The sequence below is a fragment of the Symphodus melops genome (genome assembly GCF_947650265.1).
Source record: "Symphodus melops genome assembly, chromosome: 19".
Classification (NCBI taxonomy): domain Eukaryota; kingdom Metazoa; phylum Chordata; class Actinopteri; order Labriformes; family Labridae; genus Symphodus; species Symphodus melops.
In genome coordinates, this window is record NC_136709.1 from 5,293,461 (window position 1) to 5,311,219 (window position 17,759).

The window sequence follows — 17,759 nt, forward strand, 5'->3', positions numbered from 1 at the left end:
AATTGCAATAAAACCCAAACTTTTTTTTTTGCAAAAAGAAACGCTCAATGATCTTTTAAAATCCCTCTATGAGGAGGATATGAGAACGTTAATTCCCAGTAAAGAAGTGAAGGTGTGGAATTATATTCTTTGTGGAGAAAAGAAGCACATTTGAAATATCACACGAAATCCTTGATTGGAGATGAGACGGGTATGGAGACAGAGGGGAACTAAGCATTTTTTCATCTGGAGAAGAAAATGAAAGAACAAAACAACAAACCGACATGCACGTGTGACGACAGGCAGATAAGCATTAAACAGCGTGCAGGATAACAGGAAGAGGAAGAAGAGAAGAAACGGAGCGATAAGGAGTATCTGTCTACTTTTAAAGGTCACATATCATGCAAACTGCTCTTCACCTGGTTATCTAACACTAATATGTGTTCCTATTCTGTTGGCAAATGCTCCAACAGAATAGGAACACATATTAGAGTTAACACAAATGCGCCTGCTCCACTTCTTAGTCAACGTGTGCTCAAACATGCTAATAGGAGATGTTCCCCTTCATGACATCACAAAGAGCAGTTACACCTCCACCATCAGAAGGAGTTTTTTTTTTCTGCCCAGCGAGCCTGCCTTTCCACTGTGAACAGTCGGGCATGGTGCAAGAAAGCCTGAGTCACCCAAGTCCTTCCAGAGAGGGGCGTGGTCAAACACGGCACACTTGCATTTAAAGCTACAGACACAGAAACAGCCTGTCCTCAGCAGGGCTGATAAAATACAATGTGTCTGAATAATTCCATGTAGGACGAGTCATGTAAACAACCAGACATAAATAAAATATTCATTCCATCAATGTTTCACCCACATTTTAGGCATTTTTTCTCAAAACATTAGAAAACTTAAAAAGAGAATATCACTTGCACTTCTTTCCCATGAATCACAGTAAATGTGATATAAACAGAATCGGCTCAACGGCAGGGAATTTAGATGAGGTAGACAGGGTTCACCTTTAACTATATTCAATTCTTTCAAAATAATTTGTATGTTGTTGAAAGGAAAGAAGACATTTCATGGGTGCTAGAAAATACTTTGATCATCCATTTGTCAAATGCAAATCTCAATGATTGCCGAAGAAAACATAATTCCTTCCTATAATCACATCCATCATCCGAGCAGCAGGTTAAAAAAGGGAAGGACTGAATAACTTCTCATCAGGCACATGCAAACTGTTGTTTCAGTAATTACAAATGAGGAAAGAGATTAACGGAAATAAAAACACCGGGCATGACGTTGCAGATTCTGACATAGAAGTACATAGAAGTAAGGTTTCCAGGCAGACAGGGACGCAGGCAGACAGGTAGTGCAAAGAGTGTGTACCTGCCAGCTGGTCGGCAAGGGGGGGTAGAAAAGGGTGGTGGTGGTGAAGAAGGACAGGAAGAGGTGGAGCCAGAGCAGGAGCACTCTTAGCACTGCGGATAAAGGCTGAGGACAGCAGAGAGTCCCCCGTAGAACAGCTACGCAGGGCTGAAGAAGTGGGAAGAATAGATAGAGAAGATACAGAATAAAGGGGGGGGGGGGGGGGGGGGGGGGGGGGGAGAGAGTATGAGACAGAAAAAAGAAAGCAAAGAACGGGGAAAGGAGGGTAAATGTTGAGGTGACAGGGATGGTGTGGAAGAGAGCGAAGGACGGGGAAAACAGAAAAAGTGGAGGAAAATCAAATAAATGACAAAAGTAAAGTAAGGCCGGGAAAAACAAAGACAGGAGAGGGAGGAGTAAAACGTGTTTGGAGGGAAAATGAGTGAAAATTAAAAAAAAAAACGTGCAGGATAAAGATGCAGCATGTGGAGAAGAAAATGTGAAATTAGTGAAAAGGCGAAAGCACAGTGGAGAAAAGTAGGTCCAAAGGGAAGGAGACAGGGTAGGTGAAAGGAGGAGTGAGACAGGGGTTAGCTCTGGAGGAAAGACAGTGAGACAGTGAGAGGCTGCTGGCAGCTTTGAAAGCCACACACAGCTGACCTACAGAGCTAAATGCTAGTCAGATAGCATTTTCACTTTCGGTGACGACAAGGCAATCTTGTCTTCACGTGCGACTGGTTGAAGACAAGATGCTACGAAAAAGTGACAAATACAAATGCACATTTAAAGAATGTTTATTGGCATCTGTGAAAAGTTACGCGTCTGCCTCCTCAAGTCAGAACAACAACTGGAAAGCCTGAGAACGTTTCTGTGCATGACTCGTAGCGAAGCACACATACTTGATGTCATATTACACGTGACTGAAAAACCAATGTTTTGTCTCAGATGTTCTGTTATAAGATGTAAGTGTGTGACTGTTAGCTGCTTTCCAAATACAGTCAAACTTTTTGGACAAAGAATACAACACATGTTCTTTTACGTGTCAGCGTATTCCACGTTCTAATTTAAAATCACTCTACGCAAACGGAAACAACCAATGAGCACATGGTATGAGTAACTCCCTCTTTCAGTTTAAGATATTTAAAAACACTGCTTGCTTTAAACACTCCTGTTGAAGAATACTTAAGAGAGATCCAAGATAGTGCGTGTGCGTATGTGCGTGTGTTTATGTACGGTGGAGGACAAGATGGTTTCATTTTTCAGAAACTTGATCACCGACTTGCTTTTTAGTATTTCTGTTTTTGACTCTTCATTACATCCTCATAAAGTTTGATTTGCAACATCACAACTTCCTCCTGTCTTCACCAACCATAAGTGAGAGCTCAGGGGAGGAGAGGACGTCCAATCAAATACAACCCACTGGAGAAAAATAAGAAGCTCTTTGGAGTGCACTGAGAAAAGACATAAAGCCGTTTCTCCATTCCATTTCTCTTCAACGCGTGGTCTAGAGGAGTGATACTGACCTACAGTCTTCTGGCGGACCATGCACCGGGCCTTTTCGATGCCTGGTGAGCCGGCGGTGGTGGCGCTGCGCTGCCTCATGGCGGCTGCCTGGCCTGGTTGGTCTCTGCTCCATCCTTTGGAGAAGGATCGATCCACTATCTGCCGTTGGCCCTCTGAACCTATACCTGGGGTAGATCAAACGATTGGGACATCATTTCTTCATGCACGTGTAACTGTACTCACTTTGGGAGGACTGCTGTGGAGATATTCTGTTAAAGAAAAATCTATCATTCTTTTGGGGTTGTTGTTTTTTTTTCATTTTGTTTTTAAATAATAAACTGTTTAATTATCTATTTTCACATTTTCTCACCTATATTTATATCTTTAGAGCTCTATGAAGATCAATTTTCTGACAGATCTGGTAAGTTTAAAATTGGAACATTGTCATAAATGTAGACATGAAGGATTGTGTGGTGGAATTGATTTGCTTTGGACAGCATCTAATTCCCAACGCTCTCTCCCTACTTCTCCGTCCTGTGGTAAAAATGGTGAAAGGGGATGTAGGGGGTTGATTGGCTTAAGATTACATGATAAAAATGCCCATTCATTTGAAAACGATGATAATAACTTTGGTTAAAAGGAATACTTCACTGTTGAAACATGAGTCTGTAGTCAAATTGGGTCATATATGTAGTAGAAACGTTTTGAAGTTGGTGCCTTCTTGACCGAGAAAAAACAAAGCGTCTTTTTGGCTCATGTGGATGAAAGACAACAACTCCCAAAATGCACAGCACCACAGGCCAATTCCCATTGAAGCCGTGTCATCGAAGACTCCTTTTCAGGCAACATACACAGATCTTTCCCGTCTCAGGGGAAAATGAGGGCGGGATGAACAACCATTCAAAAATACTACAAGGTTTCTAATTATGCAAAGTTTAATGACAATGGGTGAAGTATCCCTTTAAGTTTGTCTTGAGTTGACACATTTTGGAGCCACTAAAACAAAACCTTTTAGAAAAGCTGCCCGATGGAAATGTTTCAAATTGAAAAGTAGAAGCGTGGACAGTGACTACACAAAGCTGCAGATCCACTGGACCTCTAAAGACCACCCAACCTTTTCCTTTATGCTTCTTCTGTTTCTGTTCGCTGAGTTTGTCCAGAGGAAGTTCATTTAGATCCACAGTGTACAGGTTCCTGGCCAACACCTACAAAAGACATACACACTTTCTGTTAACATACTGATAAGGGCGAGAGCAAAGGATTGAACTCTTCTGACTTTAACTAGTGTTTGAAGTACACACCACTGAACCCAACAAAAATGTACAATAGGTCTGAATGCAAAACCGTTTCATGAAGAGCAGAAACAGGAATAAGGTGAGAAGTTCCTTTTGTAAGTTCTCTTCTAGCTCAATGATGAACATTTTTGACTTTTTGTTGAAGTAGCCGCAAAGTGAGCCAATGTCGTAGTAAATGCAGAAACTCAGGTTAGTCTGCATTCCCCATGTACAGAGGCTGCAGTCATCTAAGCATGTGACCTAGGATTGATTCCTGACCTCCGCTCCTCTTCCACATGCCCCCCTCTTTCTCTCCCCTGTTTCCTACTTACAGTCCTATCTACATAAAAGGCAAACAAGCCCCAACATAAATCATTCGTGATCATTTGTGTAACAACAAGAAATGAATTCTTATTAAAAACTATACACATTCTGAATAGAAGAGCTGGACTGACGACATCCCGGTTCAGTACCTTGGTGAGGGTCTCCATGGTGAGGGACCACTCAGTGACCAGTTCATCCCAGCAGGTGAGAGAGGACAGAACACAGAGGAGGTCGTCCCACAGTTCTCTGCTGATGTAAACGTTCAGGTTCCCCTTAATCCAGGCGACGATCAACGTCTGTAGAGTAAGACATGAAAGAGAGGGGGATGACGGTTTGACTTGAAGCTGCACATTTAAGAGTAATACTGCAAACTGTGTAATACAGTTAAACTCCAAAGTCAGACAGAAAATAAATTTAAATTTTATAATCACATCCTAATAAAAACATGACTTTTTCTATCAATATGTGCAGAAAAGACGGAGACGACGTATACTTGAGGGCCCGAACTGAAATGTATTGAAATGAAAGACTAATTGGATGGTTGATGATTTATATTGATGGTTCATAAAAGAATACGCAATAACATTTTTTTAAAATATATACATTCTTAATCTCAGAGGGGGAGTTCTGGTTCGCACTTATTTTAGAGACCTGCATAACCCTAACCCTAACCCTTAATGGAGAGATGTCAGAGTGTGGCAACTTGCCCCCACTAGAAGCACCCTCTGAGCTGGTAGGGGTTATGTGCCTTGCTCAAGGGTACATCAGCACCTCTCCAGCCAACTCCCATATTTTGTTCTGCATCGGAACTTGAACCAGCGACCCTCGGTTCCCAACCCAAGTCCTTAGAGACTGAGCTACTTCTACCTGAAACACTGAAGGTACTCCAAGTTGTTGACAATAGCTTGCGCCTGTCGTAAACACAAAGCTCAACTTGTCTCTGCAGTTTCATGCTCAGTGTTTAGTGCAAACTTGTTATTTTCAAATTCTTCAAAAATCAAAATCTGTTCTTGACATAATCATTTGTTTGGATTGTGTAGGAAAATCAAACAGTAGCTGAGATTTGAGTTATTTTCAGCTACATTTGAAAACACGACTGGGATCTGAAAGGTTGATGGTCAGAGCAATCTGTGTTTCCTAGCAACAAAGTTGCTCCTAAAAAATGTAATTTCATTAACTACAATTTCCATTTCAATAACAACACAGATGATTTTGTCTCCTTTTATCACATGGTTAATATGTTGGTTACTTTTTCCTATTTAAAAAAACAAACACCTGGCCTGTTTGATACAGTGACGGGGATGTAGGTACCTGAAATATCGGTCCAGCCAGCCTGCCTGACAGAGTGGTGCTCTTCTTGCCATGAGGCATGATGGATGGAGGTCTCTTCATCACTGACTCCGTCACCCTCAGCAGAACTAATAGAATCTGCTCCCTAAAAACACATGGACATCAAGCAAGCACTAAAGAGAAAGCCATAGACAAACGTGTTCAGATGGTGATTGTTTTAGTGTTTTCTCCTGTTTAGAATCTATTCTTGTGCATCTGGTGTCCTGCAGCTTCTTCTATTTTACCATGTCTTCTGGTCCATAGTCTCGTGCATGACGAGGCTGCGGTAGATGTTCAGGACTCGCTTGCACATGTCCACATGCTCCTCTAAAAGGATCTTGATGTCGTTTGCTGGCTCCAAAAGGAAACAGTTTGAGGAGTGGGTGATAAAAACCTGAAAAGGAGACGAGCAGTTTGAATGTGAAATGGCTCCACAAGCTATTGTCGAGCTACTAAACTGAAGGAATTACTTGACAACATGATAAAGCAGTGAATCTCCTCTGTGTGTGTGTGTGTGTGTGTGTGTGTGTGTGTGTGTGTGTGTGTGTGTGTGTGTGTGTGTGTGTGTGTGTGTGTGTGTGTGTGTGTGTGTGTGTGTGTGTGTGTGTGTGTGTGTGTGTGTGTGTGTGTGTGTGTGTGTGTGTGTGTGTGTGTGTGTGTCGCAATACCTGCAGTGTAGTCTGAACTCCAGCATGAACACTGTACTCCAACAATTCACTGTCCACCACTTTGTGCATTCCCTGGTACAGATAAAACACACAGACACACAGTTCAACTTCAGTGGGGATATCTATTATAGAATTTCATTGATACTAGTGGCTACTGATCTATTAAATACACATCGCCATACTTTATGATGCCAAAAACAGAAAGGAGCAGAGAGATGACTCTATTTAAAAAGACTCACGATGTCTACGGGAAGAAACATTATTCAGAACTGCTTAAAATCAATGCTAACAGTGCGTATTAGCCTCATGGTTAGTGGCCGTGCCCCATGTGCGGAGGCTATAATCCTCAAAGCGGCAGAAATCTTGGGTAAATTAAGCTTCATGATGAAACATTCATCTACCAAAAATGTGCCGGGCTTCAAAATAGGATAGAAGGAACATCTTCCTAACTTACTATCATTATTGGTGCATATTTTAATAGCTCTTTAATTATTGTTTTGATGCATATTTTTTCTACACTTATTGCACTGTGTGATTTTCTTCTGCTATTCTGCTTTGCTGCTTTAACACTGTAAATTTCTCTGCTTGTGAGATGAAGAAAGGATTATCTTATCGATCAAAAAGCAACAATTAGGAAGGTATTGTGATTAGTTAATGACCTATTGGCTATAGACCATGTAAAAATACATTTCAAGCTGGGCTCTTGTAATATAGCCGTAAGTAAGGTCCTTTACCTGCTTTTTGTAAACATAACAATGAGCATGGTCTTGTTACCTGCCCTTTCGTTAATGTTAACAGACAAACAGTAAGGTCCTTTACCTGCTTTTGTAAAGTGTCTCGAGATAACGCCTGTTATGAATTGACGCTATACAAATAAAGATTGATTGATTGATTGATTTCTAATAAGAGCATTATAATGACAAATAACCACAGTATGCTGCTAACTAGCATGCTATGAAGTAACTAGTTAATGTTGAATATTGTGCACTAATTTAAACTGTTGACATCGGTGGATCTTGGTTCCTTAGAATTAATACACGTTACGCCATCACCCACAGTAGCAACATTTTCAGGAAGCTTGCAGATATATTGTTAGTGAATTGGCTTGAATTTCCCTCGGGATCAATAAAGTATCTATCTATCTATCTATCTATCTATCTATCTATCTATCTAGTGACCAGTCTGGTTTTATTTTTGTTTTTTAAGATCTATTTTGGGGTTTTTTTTGCCTTTAGATAGAGATGAGGAAGGGTCAGAAATCAGGGAGAGAGAGTGGGGAACGGAGCCACAGGCCGCCCTTGCGAGGACTGTAGCCTCAATGCGTGGGGACGCTTGCACTGCCAGTGCGCCATCAGCGCCCCCACCAGTCTGAATTTTGACACAGTGCCCTATCTCCATCCTGAAAGTTTAATAACACCTGAAAATAAACAAGAAAACACAGACTCTGTTTTTTTCTTAAAAAAATAAATAAAACAGGATTGATTGAAAAGCATACAGTTGTAAGAAAGTTCAGATCCGTGCAGTCCCAATCTCTCTGTAGCTAGCGGCTCCGACTGGTTTAACTTACTTTGACATCCCATTTATAAAGCTTTGTCAACGTGTCCTGCCTCACCTCATCCTCCTTGTCTCCATGCTGAGAGCCTGAATCCAGACTGCTGCCTGTGGCTATGGGATAGGGCCCCTCCTCTGGTTCTTTCATAAATATTGGCCTGTCCTCCATGGAGATCCACTCCTGGTAAACACGGACCACTTTACGCATCGCTGCCGCTTCGCACATGGGAAGGAGAAATGCCTGGATTTGTAGAGAGAGATTTTCAGAGATTCTCCAGAGAAAGACAGCTGTACACAGAGTGCCCTTCTCATGGACACATTACAAGAAAAAAATTAAGGGAAGTTGCCCTCACGATACTTCACACAAAAACTGATATTATTTCTAACTCACCTGTCTAAAGATCTCTGTGATGAAGTTGACGTTGGTTCTGGAGCACGTGAGTACCCTCCTCACCACCTCCATGTCAGTCAGCTGCTCTTCATCCATGGAGCAGAGCGAGGACGAGCTGGGCTCCCTCTCAGTCAGAGTGGAGGTGTTGGAGTGGCTTTGTTCAGGTTCCCCTCCAATCCCTGAACCTCCAGACATCCCCATGCTGCCTCCGCCCGATCCAGACGAGCCTCCGCTTCCTTCCAGGTGGCCATCGGACCGGATCCCGCCTCCACCGCTGTCGTCTGAGCTGCCTGCAGAGCGAGCGACCAGCCCTGCTGCAGCTCGCTGGAGGGAAAAAGCATACGATGGTCAGTAAGTGAAATGAGAAGAAAAAAAAAACACAAATAAAGAAATACATTGACATAAACCTGAAATGGAATTATTTCATAGCTGATTCATCAGCGTTGTCAAAGACCTGACAAACTGTTAACATTTATTGAAGCAATTCTTTTATCACTTATTTTGTTTAAATGGAGTTAAAATACAAAACAGCATCACAACATGAGATGGTGACATTTCTTCTAACATAGTGGTGACTAGTACATAACATTAAGAAAATAACATTCTAGCACTTGCTAAGAAAGGCACAACGCATGTTGAAGAAATGCATTCATTACTTTATTAGGATTTTTTTAAACTTTTTTTTTAAACTTTAAACGTTTTATTGTTGTTTTTTTAAACACTGTATGTAAGGTGTCCTTGGGTTTTTTGAAAGGCAATGGGTGATAATAAAATGTATTATTACTATTTAATTGTTAGGATGCCCATCAGCTGTACCCTGGAGCTCAGCTGTTTCTCTTCCACATGTCCTGTGGAAGTTGGCACAAGAAGGAATCATCTGCTGCTGCCGCCTTTAGATGTTCTGAAAGGACTTTTTCTCAGAGTTCTCCAACAGAGCAGTTTTGTGACTGTGATTTACCCTTTACCCTTTCAATGCTCAGACCTGTCACCATGATCAAAAGTGAGACGTGTGACCTGAGCCACACTTCCTCCTCAGTCTGTGTTACCTGTATGTTCTTTGGCACGTTCTCTCCCTCGGTTCCTGGGATGTGTGTTTGTGTGTTAGGTCGTGGCTCGAGCCAGAAGGACACCAGCCAGCGTATGAAGATGACCCTGGCCTGAAGGAAACTCTCCTTGGTGCAGTACATTGGCTCACCGCCATCTTGCTCCCTTCGCAGCACGCTGTAATACGGCTTAGGACGCATCGGAGGCACGTCTGCGTGGTGAGAGCACAAACCTCAATAAATGTGATTATGCTTTATACGTTCCTTATTTTAAAAAGGACTCAAATGTCAAATGTTACTAGAACTAACCGAGTATTGGGTTGTATAGGCTGGTTTCCGTGGCGAAGTTGGGAAAGATGTGAGGAAGGTAAAACTTCCTAAAGTGACCAAAGAGGAAGTTGAAGCCACGCTCATGGTTGTCTTTACAACGCCACTCGAGAGATTTGGCCTGGTTGGAAACACACAAAGACAAACAAGCTCATGTTACAAAGAGAGCCATACACAGAGAAAAAAGGGGCAAGTGGGGAGGAGCACCATTGTCTTAGTGGAGAATGCCAACAGTGTGTAAAGTACCAGTGTGTGTGTGTGTGTGTGTGTGTGTGTGTGTGTGAGTGTGTGTGTGAGTGTGAGTGTGAGTGAGACAGAGAGAGAGAGAGAGAGAGAGAGAGAGAGAGAGAGAGAGAGAGAGAAGGATGCACAAAAACAAAGTCTGCTCAACTGAGTTATTTTGAAAAATGTGCATTTGAAGGAGTTAGTCAAACGTAAGGGATTATATAGCCCCGTTTCCACACAGCAGTCCGGTACGGATCGGTACGGTTTGGTTCGATTAAGCCCCTATTTGGTAAGCGGCGTGTAAGCCGGATGACGATAGCCACTATGTAAATAGCATCTCATGATAGCAGCTAACCGCTAACAGCTAACTAATAAATTCAACAAAAGGAGAAAAAACACTACACAAACAAAACCAACGCTGGAGACATCCAGCAGTTCATCTCCTCTGTTACTGACATTGTGACACTTTATTACGAAACTCAATCAAGCTTTGTGTCAGAGAAGGCTGTGTGCGGCGAGGAGAAATACAGACATAAACAATCAGCTGTTTATTACAGTCAATGGTTTAAAGACGGTGGAGTTTTGTTTGCCAACGTAACACAGGAAGTGACGATTCTTTCAACCAATCTACGGACTGCAGTGTTTAGCTTCACCTTTTCGGGTCGGCTCCACATTTTTGGCACCCCAACGGAAGGGTCCCAAAAGGTGGGACGGTTTGGTTCGGTTATTTGGGAATCTTTCCCGGGATTAGTCTATGGAAACGCCACAAATGTGTGCCGTACTGAGCCGGATGGCTCAGGGGAAACGGGGCTTATGATATGTGTTTGGGTGCTTTTGCACTTGGTGACAACAGTGAGGGATCGCAACACTGCAAAAGTGTGATTATGTAGTGTTAGCTGTGTTAGTAAGAAAAGGTGATAATACCTGGTTTACCATGTATTTAAGTAGTGCTTCTAAAAAATAAGCAGTGAGGTCTTCCTGGTTCTTGTCGCCTGACTGAGGAGGAACCAATGGAGTGATCTCTTCTGGGGTCACCTGAGCTGCAGGGGGCAACATCAGAGAGGTTCAATGTTTTCATCAGAATGGATACTGCAAAACAGGTTTATTATCTGCTATGGTCGGACACGGAGATACAGCTGAAAATACAGATGAATCGAGTAAATCAATCCGACCTCAGTGAGCGCGTGTAAGTGCTTCATACTAACTCTCTGTTAAACTCAGCGGCGGGTTGATCAGAGTGTCCAGTGTGCGTGGGGTCCCATGGCAGAGCGGAGCCGGGAAGCCAGGAATCAAACAGGCAAACATGCAGAGCTGCTCCCGCTCGGCGTGACTCTGTAACGCCTGCATCCATAACAAGAACAAGCGCACGCCCTCACGACGGATCTAAAGTGCAGAGGAGAGATACAAAACAGGTATGAAGACCGTTCCAGTGTGCATACATCACTACAAGGATCGCACTACAAACAGAGCAGTACCTTGAGAGAGTTCCCAGTGTGCAGCAGCTTCTTCAGGATCAGACCTAAGAGACAACAATGTGTCAGCCTGGACATCCAAACAAAAGCACAAAGAATCCAAAAACTTAAGGTTGGCCTTCAAATATTAGTAAACGGGTATATCTTCAATATGTACACAATTAAAGAAGATTGCATAACCAGAGGAAGAAGGGAAGGTTCCCAAAGCTTCATTAGAGTGTGCTAGTGACAGCAACAGAGTCTGCTAAAAGATGTTATGTTGAGAATATTAGGCCTAGCATATCACTGCTAGGCATTTGTCAACGGAGAACAACATACTGACAAACACAAAACGTAATGCAGCCGTTGAATCACGTGCACGGAGATGTCAGCGGTCTCCTGCTTACAGTCTATCTACTGTCACTAGTCACAGTATATAAACATCACTCCCCCCCCCACCTGGCTGGAGGGGATTTCTCTGGATAATATCCTGCTGCATTCTCACATCAGCTCACTCAGACTTACTGCAGAACACTTAGTGCAGTTTAAAACTCATAAAGGCGGCGAGACAGAAGGCTACTTTTACGTTAACCTTTTGAATGTCAGTACCGATGCCTGAACAGATAGAAACTAAACACATGTAGGAGACACGATCATCAGCACTGTGCCATTTAATCTATTCTTTGCAGTGTTTGGATGCAGGTTGGTACCTGGCATTACATGACTGATTGTCTCACACGAGCTGCAGCACTGCTTCACTGATTCAACGTGGTTCAATAACACACACCATGTTCAGGCTGGACGGTAAAACGTGTTCTAGAAAGGTCAAGAGTGGGTTTTTTTAAGGAAGTTACCGATGCTGTGGAACTGCCATCTGCTTTGGATTCTTTCTGGCAGCAGCTGGAGAATTTTCTAGAAGAAAAAGCAAAATATGAAATTAGTATTTTTCACAGTTTGTACTATTTATACCAGGTGATATGGCTGGGTTTTTTTTTGGTAAAAGTAAAAATTGAAAGTCAAAATAAAAAGCCGGGTTGAGCAAATAAATTTCACACTGCAAAATTTCAAGATAAAAGCCTACCATTTTTTTTTTTTTTTAAATGTGAAATAATAGGATTCCAAAGATGATTAAAAATGGACTTCGACAATTCAAAGACTTCTGAGTGAATGTAAAACCTAAAGTATATTCAGAGAGTGTTTGTTATCCAGTCACTCCCTGGACTTTTGCTTTGCTCTGACGTGTTCTGAATTCAAAGAGCGTGTGGGGCCAAATGAAGGTCAACTCACACATGTTGTCTCTGCTATCTTATCCTGGCTACTCTAAACACCACCAGCCAGTCCGGAGCGCTGCTAAATGCCAGTGGTTTGAGTCTGAGCTCAATGCCAGCTGGTGCTGACAAAGAGCCCAAACAGAAAGTTGGTCGGTAATGAAGAAGATAATATGTGAATTACATTTGTGAATCACACTCTTTGTCACAGTTTTCATCGCTTTAACTTTTATTTTAAAAGTTTGTGATAATTAGAGGTGCATTTCTGCAAATCAGCAGCAATACAAATGTTTAAAAAAACAAATAAGCTGATTGCAGGTCAGAATGACTTTCTATCATCTCTTTGAGCACACGAGATACGTGATCTGATATTATTTTATTCAGGCTTTTTATGCCTTTATTTGAGAGCGAGAGAGCGAGAGAGAGAGAGAAAGGATTGCCATGCGGGAAAATAACCAGAGATAAAGTGTCAACAAAGAATAAAGTGTCAACATGTAAGTACAGAAGTTACAATTTAAAATACAAAAAATACAAATACAGTAGTGAACAGAACTATACTGCAGTAACAGTTTGTCCAACAGGTGAGTTCAGGGCGAAACAAAACCTCTTCTCCTAATCAGTAATCAGGTAAACTCGCCTGATGTCAAACAAGAGATAGACATCAAGCTGCTGTCTCATTCCACCTTATCAGCAGACTGTCGCTGCTACCAGTGTTCAACTATAATACATCAGATTTCATTACCTCAAAGATGAAGAGGATTGAGTCCAGCTCCTCCCTCTGAGACTTGTGACCTGACAAACACACGTGACAAAAACGTGAAAAGTGAAGTCACTCAAACAGCATTATGTACACCTGAAGTAATTGGGGGATGCAATGCCACTGTGCTTCAAGCTTACCTTTTTGCTTGAGGCTGACCTCAATGGTGACAAAGTTCTCAAAGAAGACATAATAGATGTGAGAGTAGTTCAGGTCGAAGAACTGCTTCAACTCAGCCGGCTCTGCATTTTCTGGATAGAAAGAAAGTCAGAGAAAAAAAACAAAAGAGATGAAATAATATAAATCTCTAAAAACCAGCAGAGGAAGGAGAGACTGCTCTCCTCTATTTTTAGTCTGAACACATCTAAAACGAAGACAACAATCCCTGAAGTGGAGACAACACAAAGTAGGGCGGAGCGACATCACCTGAAATCAATATCAGAAATAATTGAACGTTTGACCTCGATTATAATTAATGATGGATCAGGATCGTTTATTTGCCCTCATCGTTCACCGACATGTTCTCGACTGTAAATATGATCAACTACTAAAGCTGGGATATTTTTTCTAATGAAACAGTGCATATCTGATGAACTATTTTGAGGTCATTTGTTGAAGTTTTCAAACTGAAAACAACACCTTTTAGTTTTAAGGTAGAAATGAACTTCTCTGAAAGAGCAGAAAAGAAATAACTTGTATTTCTTGCAAACAGTTTTTTCTGCATTGTTTATGTTTGACTTCTTTTTGCTTGGTGTCTTCTTCCCTAAAGAGACCAAATGTTTCCAAACGACGGACGTTGCTTTCATGTGACTCTGCCCTGAAAATAAGTGAAATAAAGTCAAATGGAAAAGATAACATCGATTTGAGGTTCTGAACGTCGGTTTTCCATTAATTGGCCAACACGGCGTATGTCAGAGGAGTGAGGTCACATCTCTGCAGAGAGGCTGCTCTAAATGTGCAGGAAAGTCAGAGGACTCGGTCTAAGCCCGCTGAGCTACAGCACAAGATTTACTGCTTTTTTAGGAGGGGAGCACACGCACACACACACACACACATACACACACTGAGGATGTCTGTATGCCATGCTGGTTGACCTTGTAAGGTGTTAGTGAAACTAGCTGAGGGCTTATTCTAACATATTTCTTCCTAGCTGGTTGCTTTTTGCCATCTTTTGACTTCATGCTAACGAGATACTTTTACACACACACACACACCACACACTTCAGTAATAATAGAACCTGCTTCACTTTAACAATGATCTGGTGATCTGGCTCGTGTTGTACTCGTCTCATCTCCTCACACAGTATTTAGAAAGCTTCCATTTAAATGTGGTCAAGGTCAACTGGCCTCCCTACAAACAAAGAGTTGGGAGAGCATCACCTGTAGGGCTGTGCACAGAGAATGGATATGGTAATATATCATGTGCTTCTTGCAAATACCCTTATCGATGCCGATGTTACAGAATCGATTCGGCTGCAAAGCTGTGAGGACATTTTTGAAAAACTATTGGTGCAGTTCATAGTAAGACCATAGCCACAGCTCTCTTAAAATATCTTCATGTTTTTTTTCGGATCTCTGAGGACCTGGACTCAAGTTAAAGTTAAAGGCTCCCTATATGTACCTCTGCTGTTATTCTCAACAATAAAAGGGTTAGGGTTTTTTCTTTTAATAAAACATTTATTGTTTAAAACAATGCTCTGTGGGATTCAGAGATAGATTGTCTAGGGGAGTTTATATGAAGTCCACTGTTAATAATATCAGCACTGTCTGCAGCATCTTTCTCAAAAAGTGACTTTATCAGCTGTCGTTTTAGTCATCTGTTCTTTCTATTCCTAAATTGTTGTCGATATTAGTCTCAAAAATCTCAAACAAGGGGCCGCGTCTCCTCGGACTGAGGCAATAGTCCTTGCACGGGCGGCCTTTGTTCGCGTCCGGCCTGTGGCGTCTTTCCCTCATGTCTCTCCCCACCTTCCGACCCTATCCACTGTCCTCCTCGACAATAAAAGCTATAAAACACCCAAAATAAATCTTAAAAACAAAAAAATCTCAAAGAACACAAAGTCTACTCCGTGTTGTTTAAACATTGTTCTCCCTAACTTAAAGAAGAGCTCGGACTCATCACTAAGGGGACGAGAAGAGAAAGTTTGACTTTTGACAATTAAAGTAACTCAGGCCTTATACTGTGATTTGGAGGTCTTCTAATGGGTTCACCGTTAACAAATAAACATTGAGACAATGGCTAGTCCTTGGATATAGGCACGGTTAAGTGAATATCCTAAAAACAACTGATGAAAGCTTTTGCGCATTTTACTATTCCAGCTTTCCTTTGGTCTGGCAGCAACAACAAGGCCAAACGTGTTTAGGTGCAGTTACTTCATAACCTGATTGCATCAAAGGGATTACAAGGGGATGAAATAGTGTTTTTGTCGTTGACCCATTCTGACGTCGGGTAAGAACTGTTGCATTACAAAATAGAAAATTACCCAACGCACCCAGACGCTTCCTACAGTGGAAAAAAGTGAACAGGGGAGGGTTTTAATTAAACACCTATCACCTACAGCAGGTGCTGTGTGGATCAGAATACCATTCAGTCTGTTTCTTGTCTGTGCTGGACTAATACGATGGTCAAACACCATGCGCTAAAACTGTTTCTATTGTTACGCTGCCTGAACATTCCTGCAAGTGTGTTTGCCTCTGAGATTGTTATCAAGGTCTTGAGCTCCCAGCAGAGCAAAGAGAGGGGCACAGCCCTCTCCCTCCATCCTGCACACGCGCACACACACACACACACACACACACACACACACACACACACACACACACACACACACACCAGAGGCTCTCACAATAGAAACAGGAAGTTGGGCTTCTGTATACTGACAAGGAGAGGAAATAGTAGCTTGTTTCCTTCTCAGGTCAGTGTGTGTGTGTGTGTGTGTGTGTGTGTGTGTGTGTGTGTGTGTGTGTGGAGCTGTGGGTGTGTCCGGTGAGAACAAGTGCGTGTCAGAGAAAAATACACACAGCACAAGCACTAACTAGATCCCTTATTATTTATGCCTCTTACTCTGCCATACACTTTATTCTTCCACACATTCAACGCTTCATTAAACATGCTGCAGACACACTCAGACACACCCCAGGAAAGAAAAAATCTAAAGTGAGATCACAGTGACTAACTTTGATGCAGTCAGCTCCATACACAGTAATGAAGAATTAAACCAAGACTGACATCGATGTAGAAACCCAGTGATAAAGAAAAACATCCAGCTCTGATTTGACAGCTTATAGCTCTATAAAATCACTGACTTTCATCACAGCCCTTCTGTCTGTACAGAAACAATTTAATGATGAAGAGTTTGATCAATTCTCATCAAATGCTTCACAGTGGACTAAAGGTAATATTTTACAAAATATTTAATGATCATAAAATGTATTACATGTCGAGTATCTGTTTACAAACTATGCAACTTTAAATGTCATGATGTTGGAAGAGAGTTTGGTGTGACATTGCCTGAATGCACAGATTGATATATAAGAGGCTAACCTGTTAAACTTACCTATGACAATTCTCAGGTGTTTTAACCTCGTCAACACGTCCTTCTTCGGGTCCAACACTTTCTGTGTTGACTTCTTGACGTCCCCGTGAGGCTTTTTGGAGAACATTCCCGGGACAAGGGACACGAATGCGATGTTAAACAGCAGAGAAGAAGGGGAGCTAGCTGTGTAGCCACTTAGACAGCTTCAGCTTGGCTTAATCTTCAAACTAAAACAAAAACCCTCTTTGCTCCTCGATCATCTATCAACGCCGCGCTGCTCGTTAGCAGCCCTCCGTATTAAACGGTGATGGACGTATGAGGAGAAGCATTCTGCTTATAACCAAGAAAAATCAGAACAACGTAGCGGGGCAAAGCATCCATCCATCGCACCTCCCGTCCACAACAGTCCGCAGCCTGAAGGCTAAAGTAGCTGCTTAGCTAGCTTCGCTGTTCACTTAGAAAACATCATGGCGGAGGAGGGAGGAGGAGAAACAAAGTAATGGATAGCAGAGCAATTCACCGTCAAACTAATAAAACAAGTAAAGTGTTTGTATTTTTAACATTATTAGGTGTGAGTGTTGTAAAATTACACAGGGTTATATTTCTGTACCAAACAGCGTCCCGTAATTTAACAGTGTTTAACTTTTGATATTCTCAATTCCGCCTCAAGTTGCAGTGCTGACTTCTGGGTAATGAAGTTTAAATCAGGTTGTTGGCCCTTAAGTGACGTCCATATTAACGTCAGAGAAAAACTACATTTCCCTATGAAAATAA

General features: G+C 41.9%; 1 protein-coding gene across 6 annotated transcripts in view; it reads right to left on the reverse strand.

The window, feature by feature from the left end:
- Window positions 1-17,634, reverse strand: part of ralgapa1 (Ral GTPase activating protein catalytic subunit alpha 1) — a 75,021-nt gene extending 57,387 nt beyond the window's left edge. For 3 of the 6 annotated variants that reach the window (XM_079369302.1, XM_079369298.1, XM_079369300.1), the window contains exons 1-18: window positions 17,007-17,634; window positions 13,590-13,700; window positions 13,435-13,484; window positions 12,279-12,336; window positions 11,449-11,492; window positions 11,179-11,356; window positions 10,898-11,013; window positions 9,731-9,869; window positions 9,425-9,633; window positions 8,379-8,702; window positions 8,049-8,228; window positions 6,437-6,511; window positions 6,014-6,162; window positions 5,751-5,874; window positions 4,589-4,735; window positions 3,956-4,046; window positions 2,862-3,026; window positions 1,360-1,506 (exon numbers count right to left, since the gene is read on the reverse strand). In XM_079369302.1, the coding sequence (XP_079225428.1) occupies window positions 1,360-1,506; window positions 2,862-3,026; window positions 3,956-4,046; window positions 4,589-4,735; window positions 5,751-5,874; window positions 6,014-6,162; window positions 6,437-6,511; window positions 8,049-8,228; window positions 8,379-8,702; window positions 9,425-9,633; window positions 9,731-9,869; window positions 10,898-11,013; window positions 11,179-11,356; window positions 11,449-11,492; window positions 12,279-12,336; window positions 13,435-13,484; window positions 13,590-13,700; window positions 17,007-17,112 (2,413 nt within the window). In that variant the 5' untranslated portion in view covers window positions 17,113-17,634. The remainder of the gene's footprint in view (window positions 1-1,359; window positions 1,507-2,861; window positions 3,027-3,955; window positions 4,047-4,588; window positions 4,736-5,750; window positions 5,875-6,013; window positions 6,163-6,436; window positions 6,512-8,048; window positions 8,229-8,378; window positions 8,703-9,424; window positions 9,634-9,730; window positions 9,870-10,897; window positions 11,014-11,178; window positions 11,357-11,448; window positions 11,493-12,278; window positions 12,337-13,434; window positions 13,485-13,589; window positions 13,701-17,006) is intronic. The other 3 variants (XM_079369303.1, XM_079369301.1, XM_079369299.1) reach the window with 2 other exon arrangements.
- Between the last annotated feature and the right edge of the window lie 125 nt (window positions 17,635-17,759).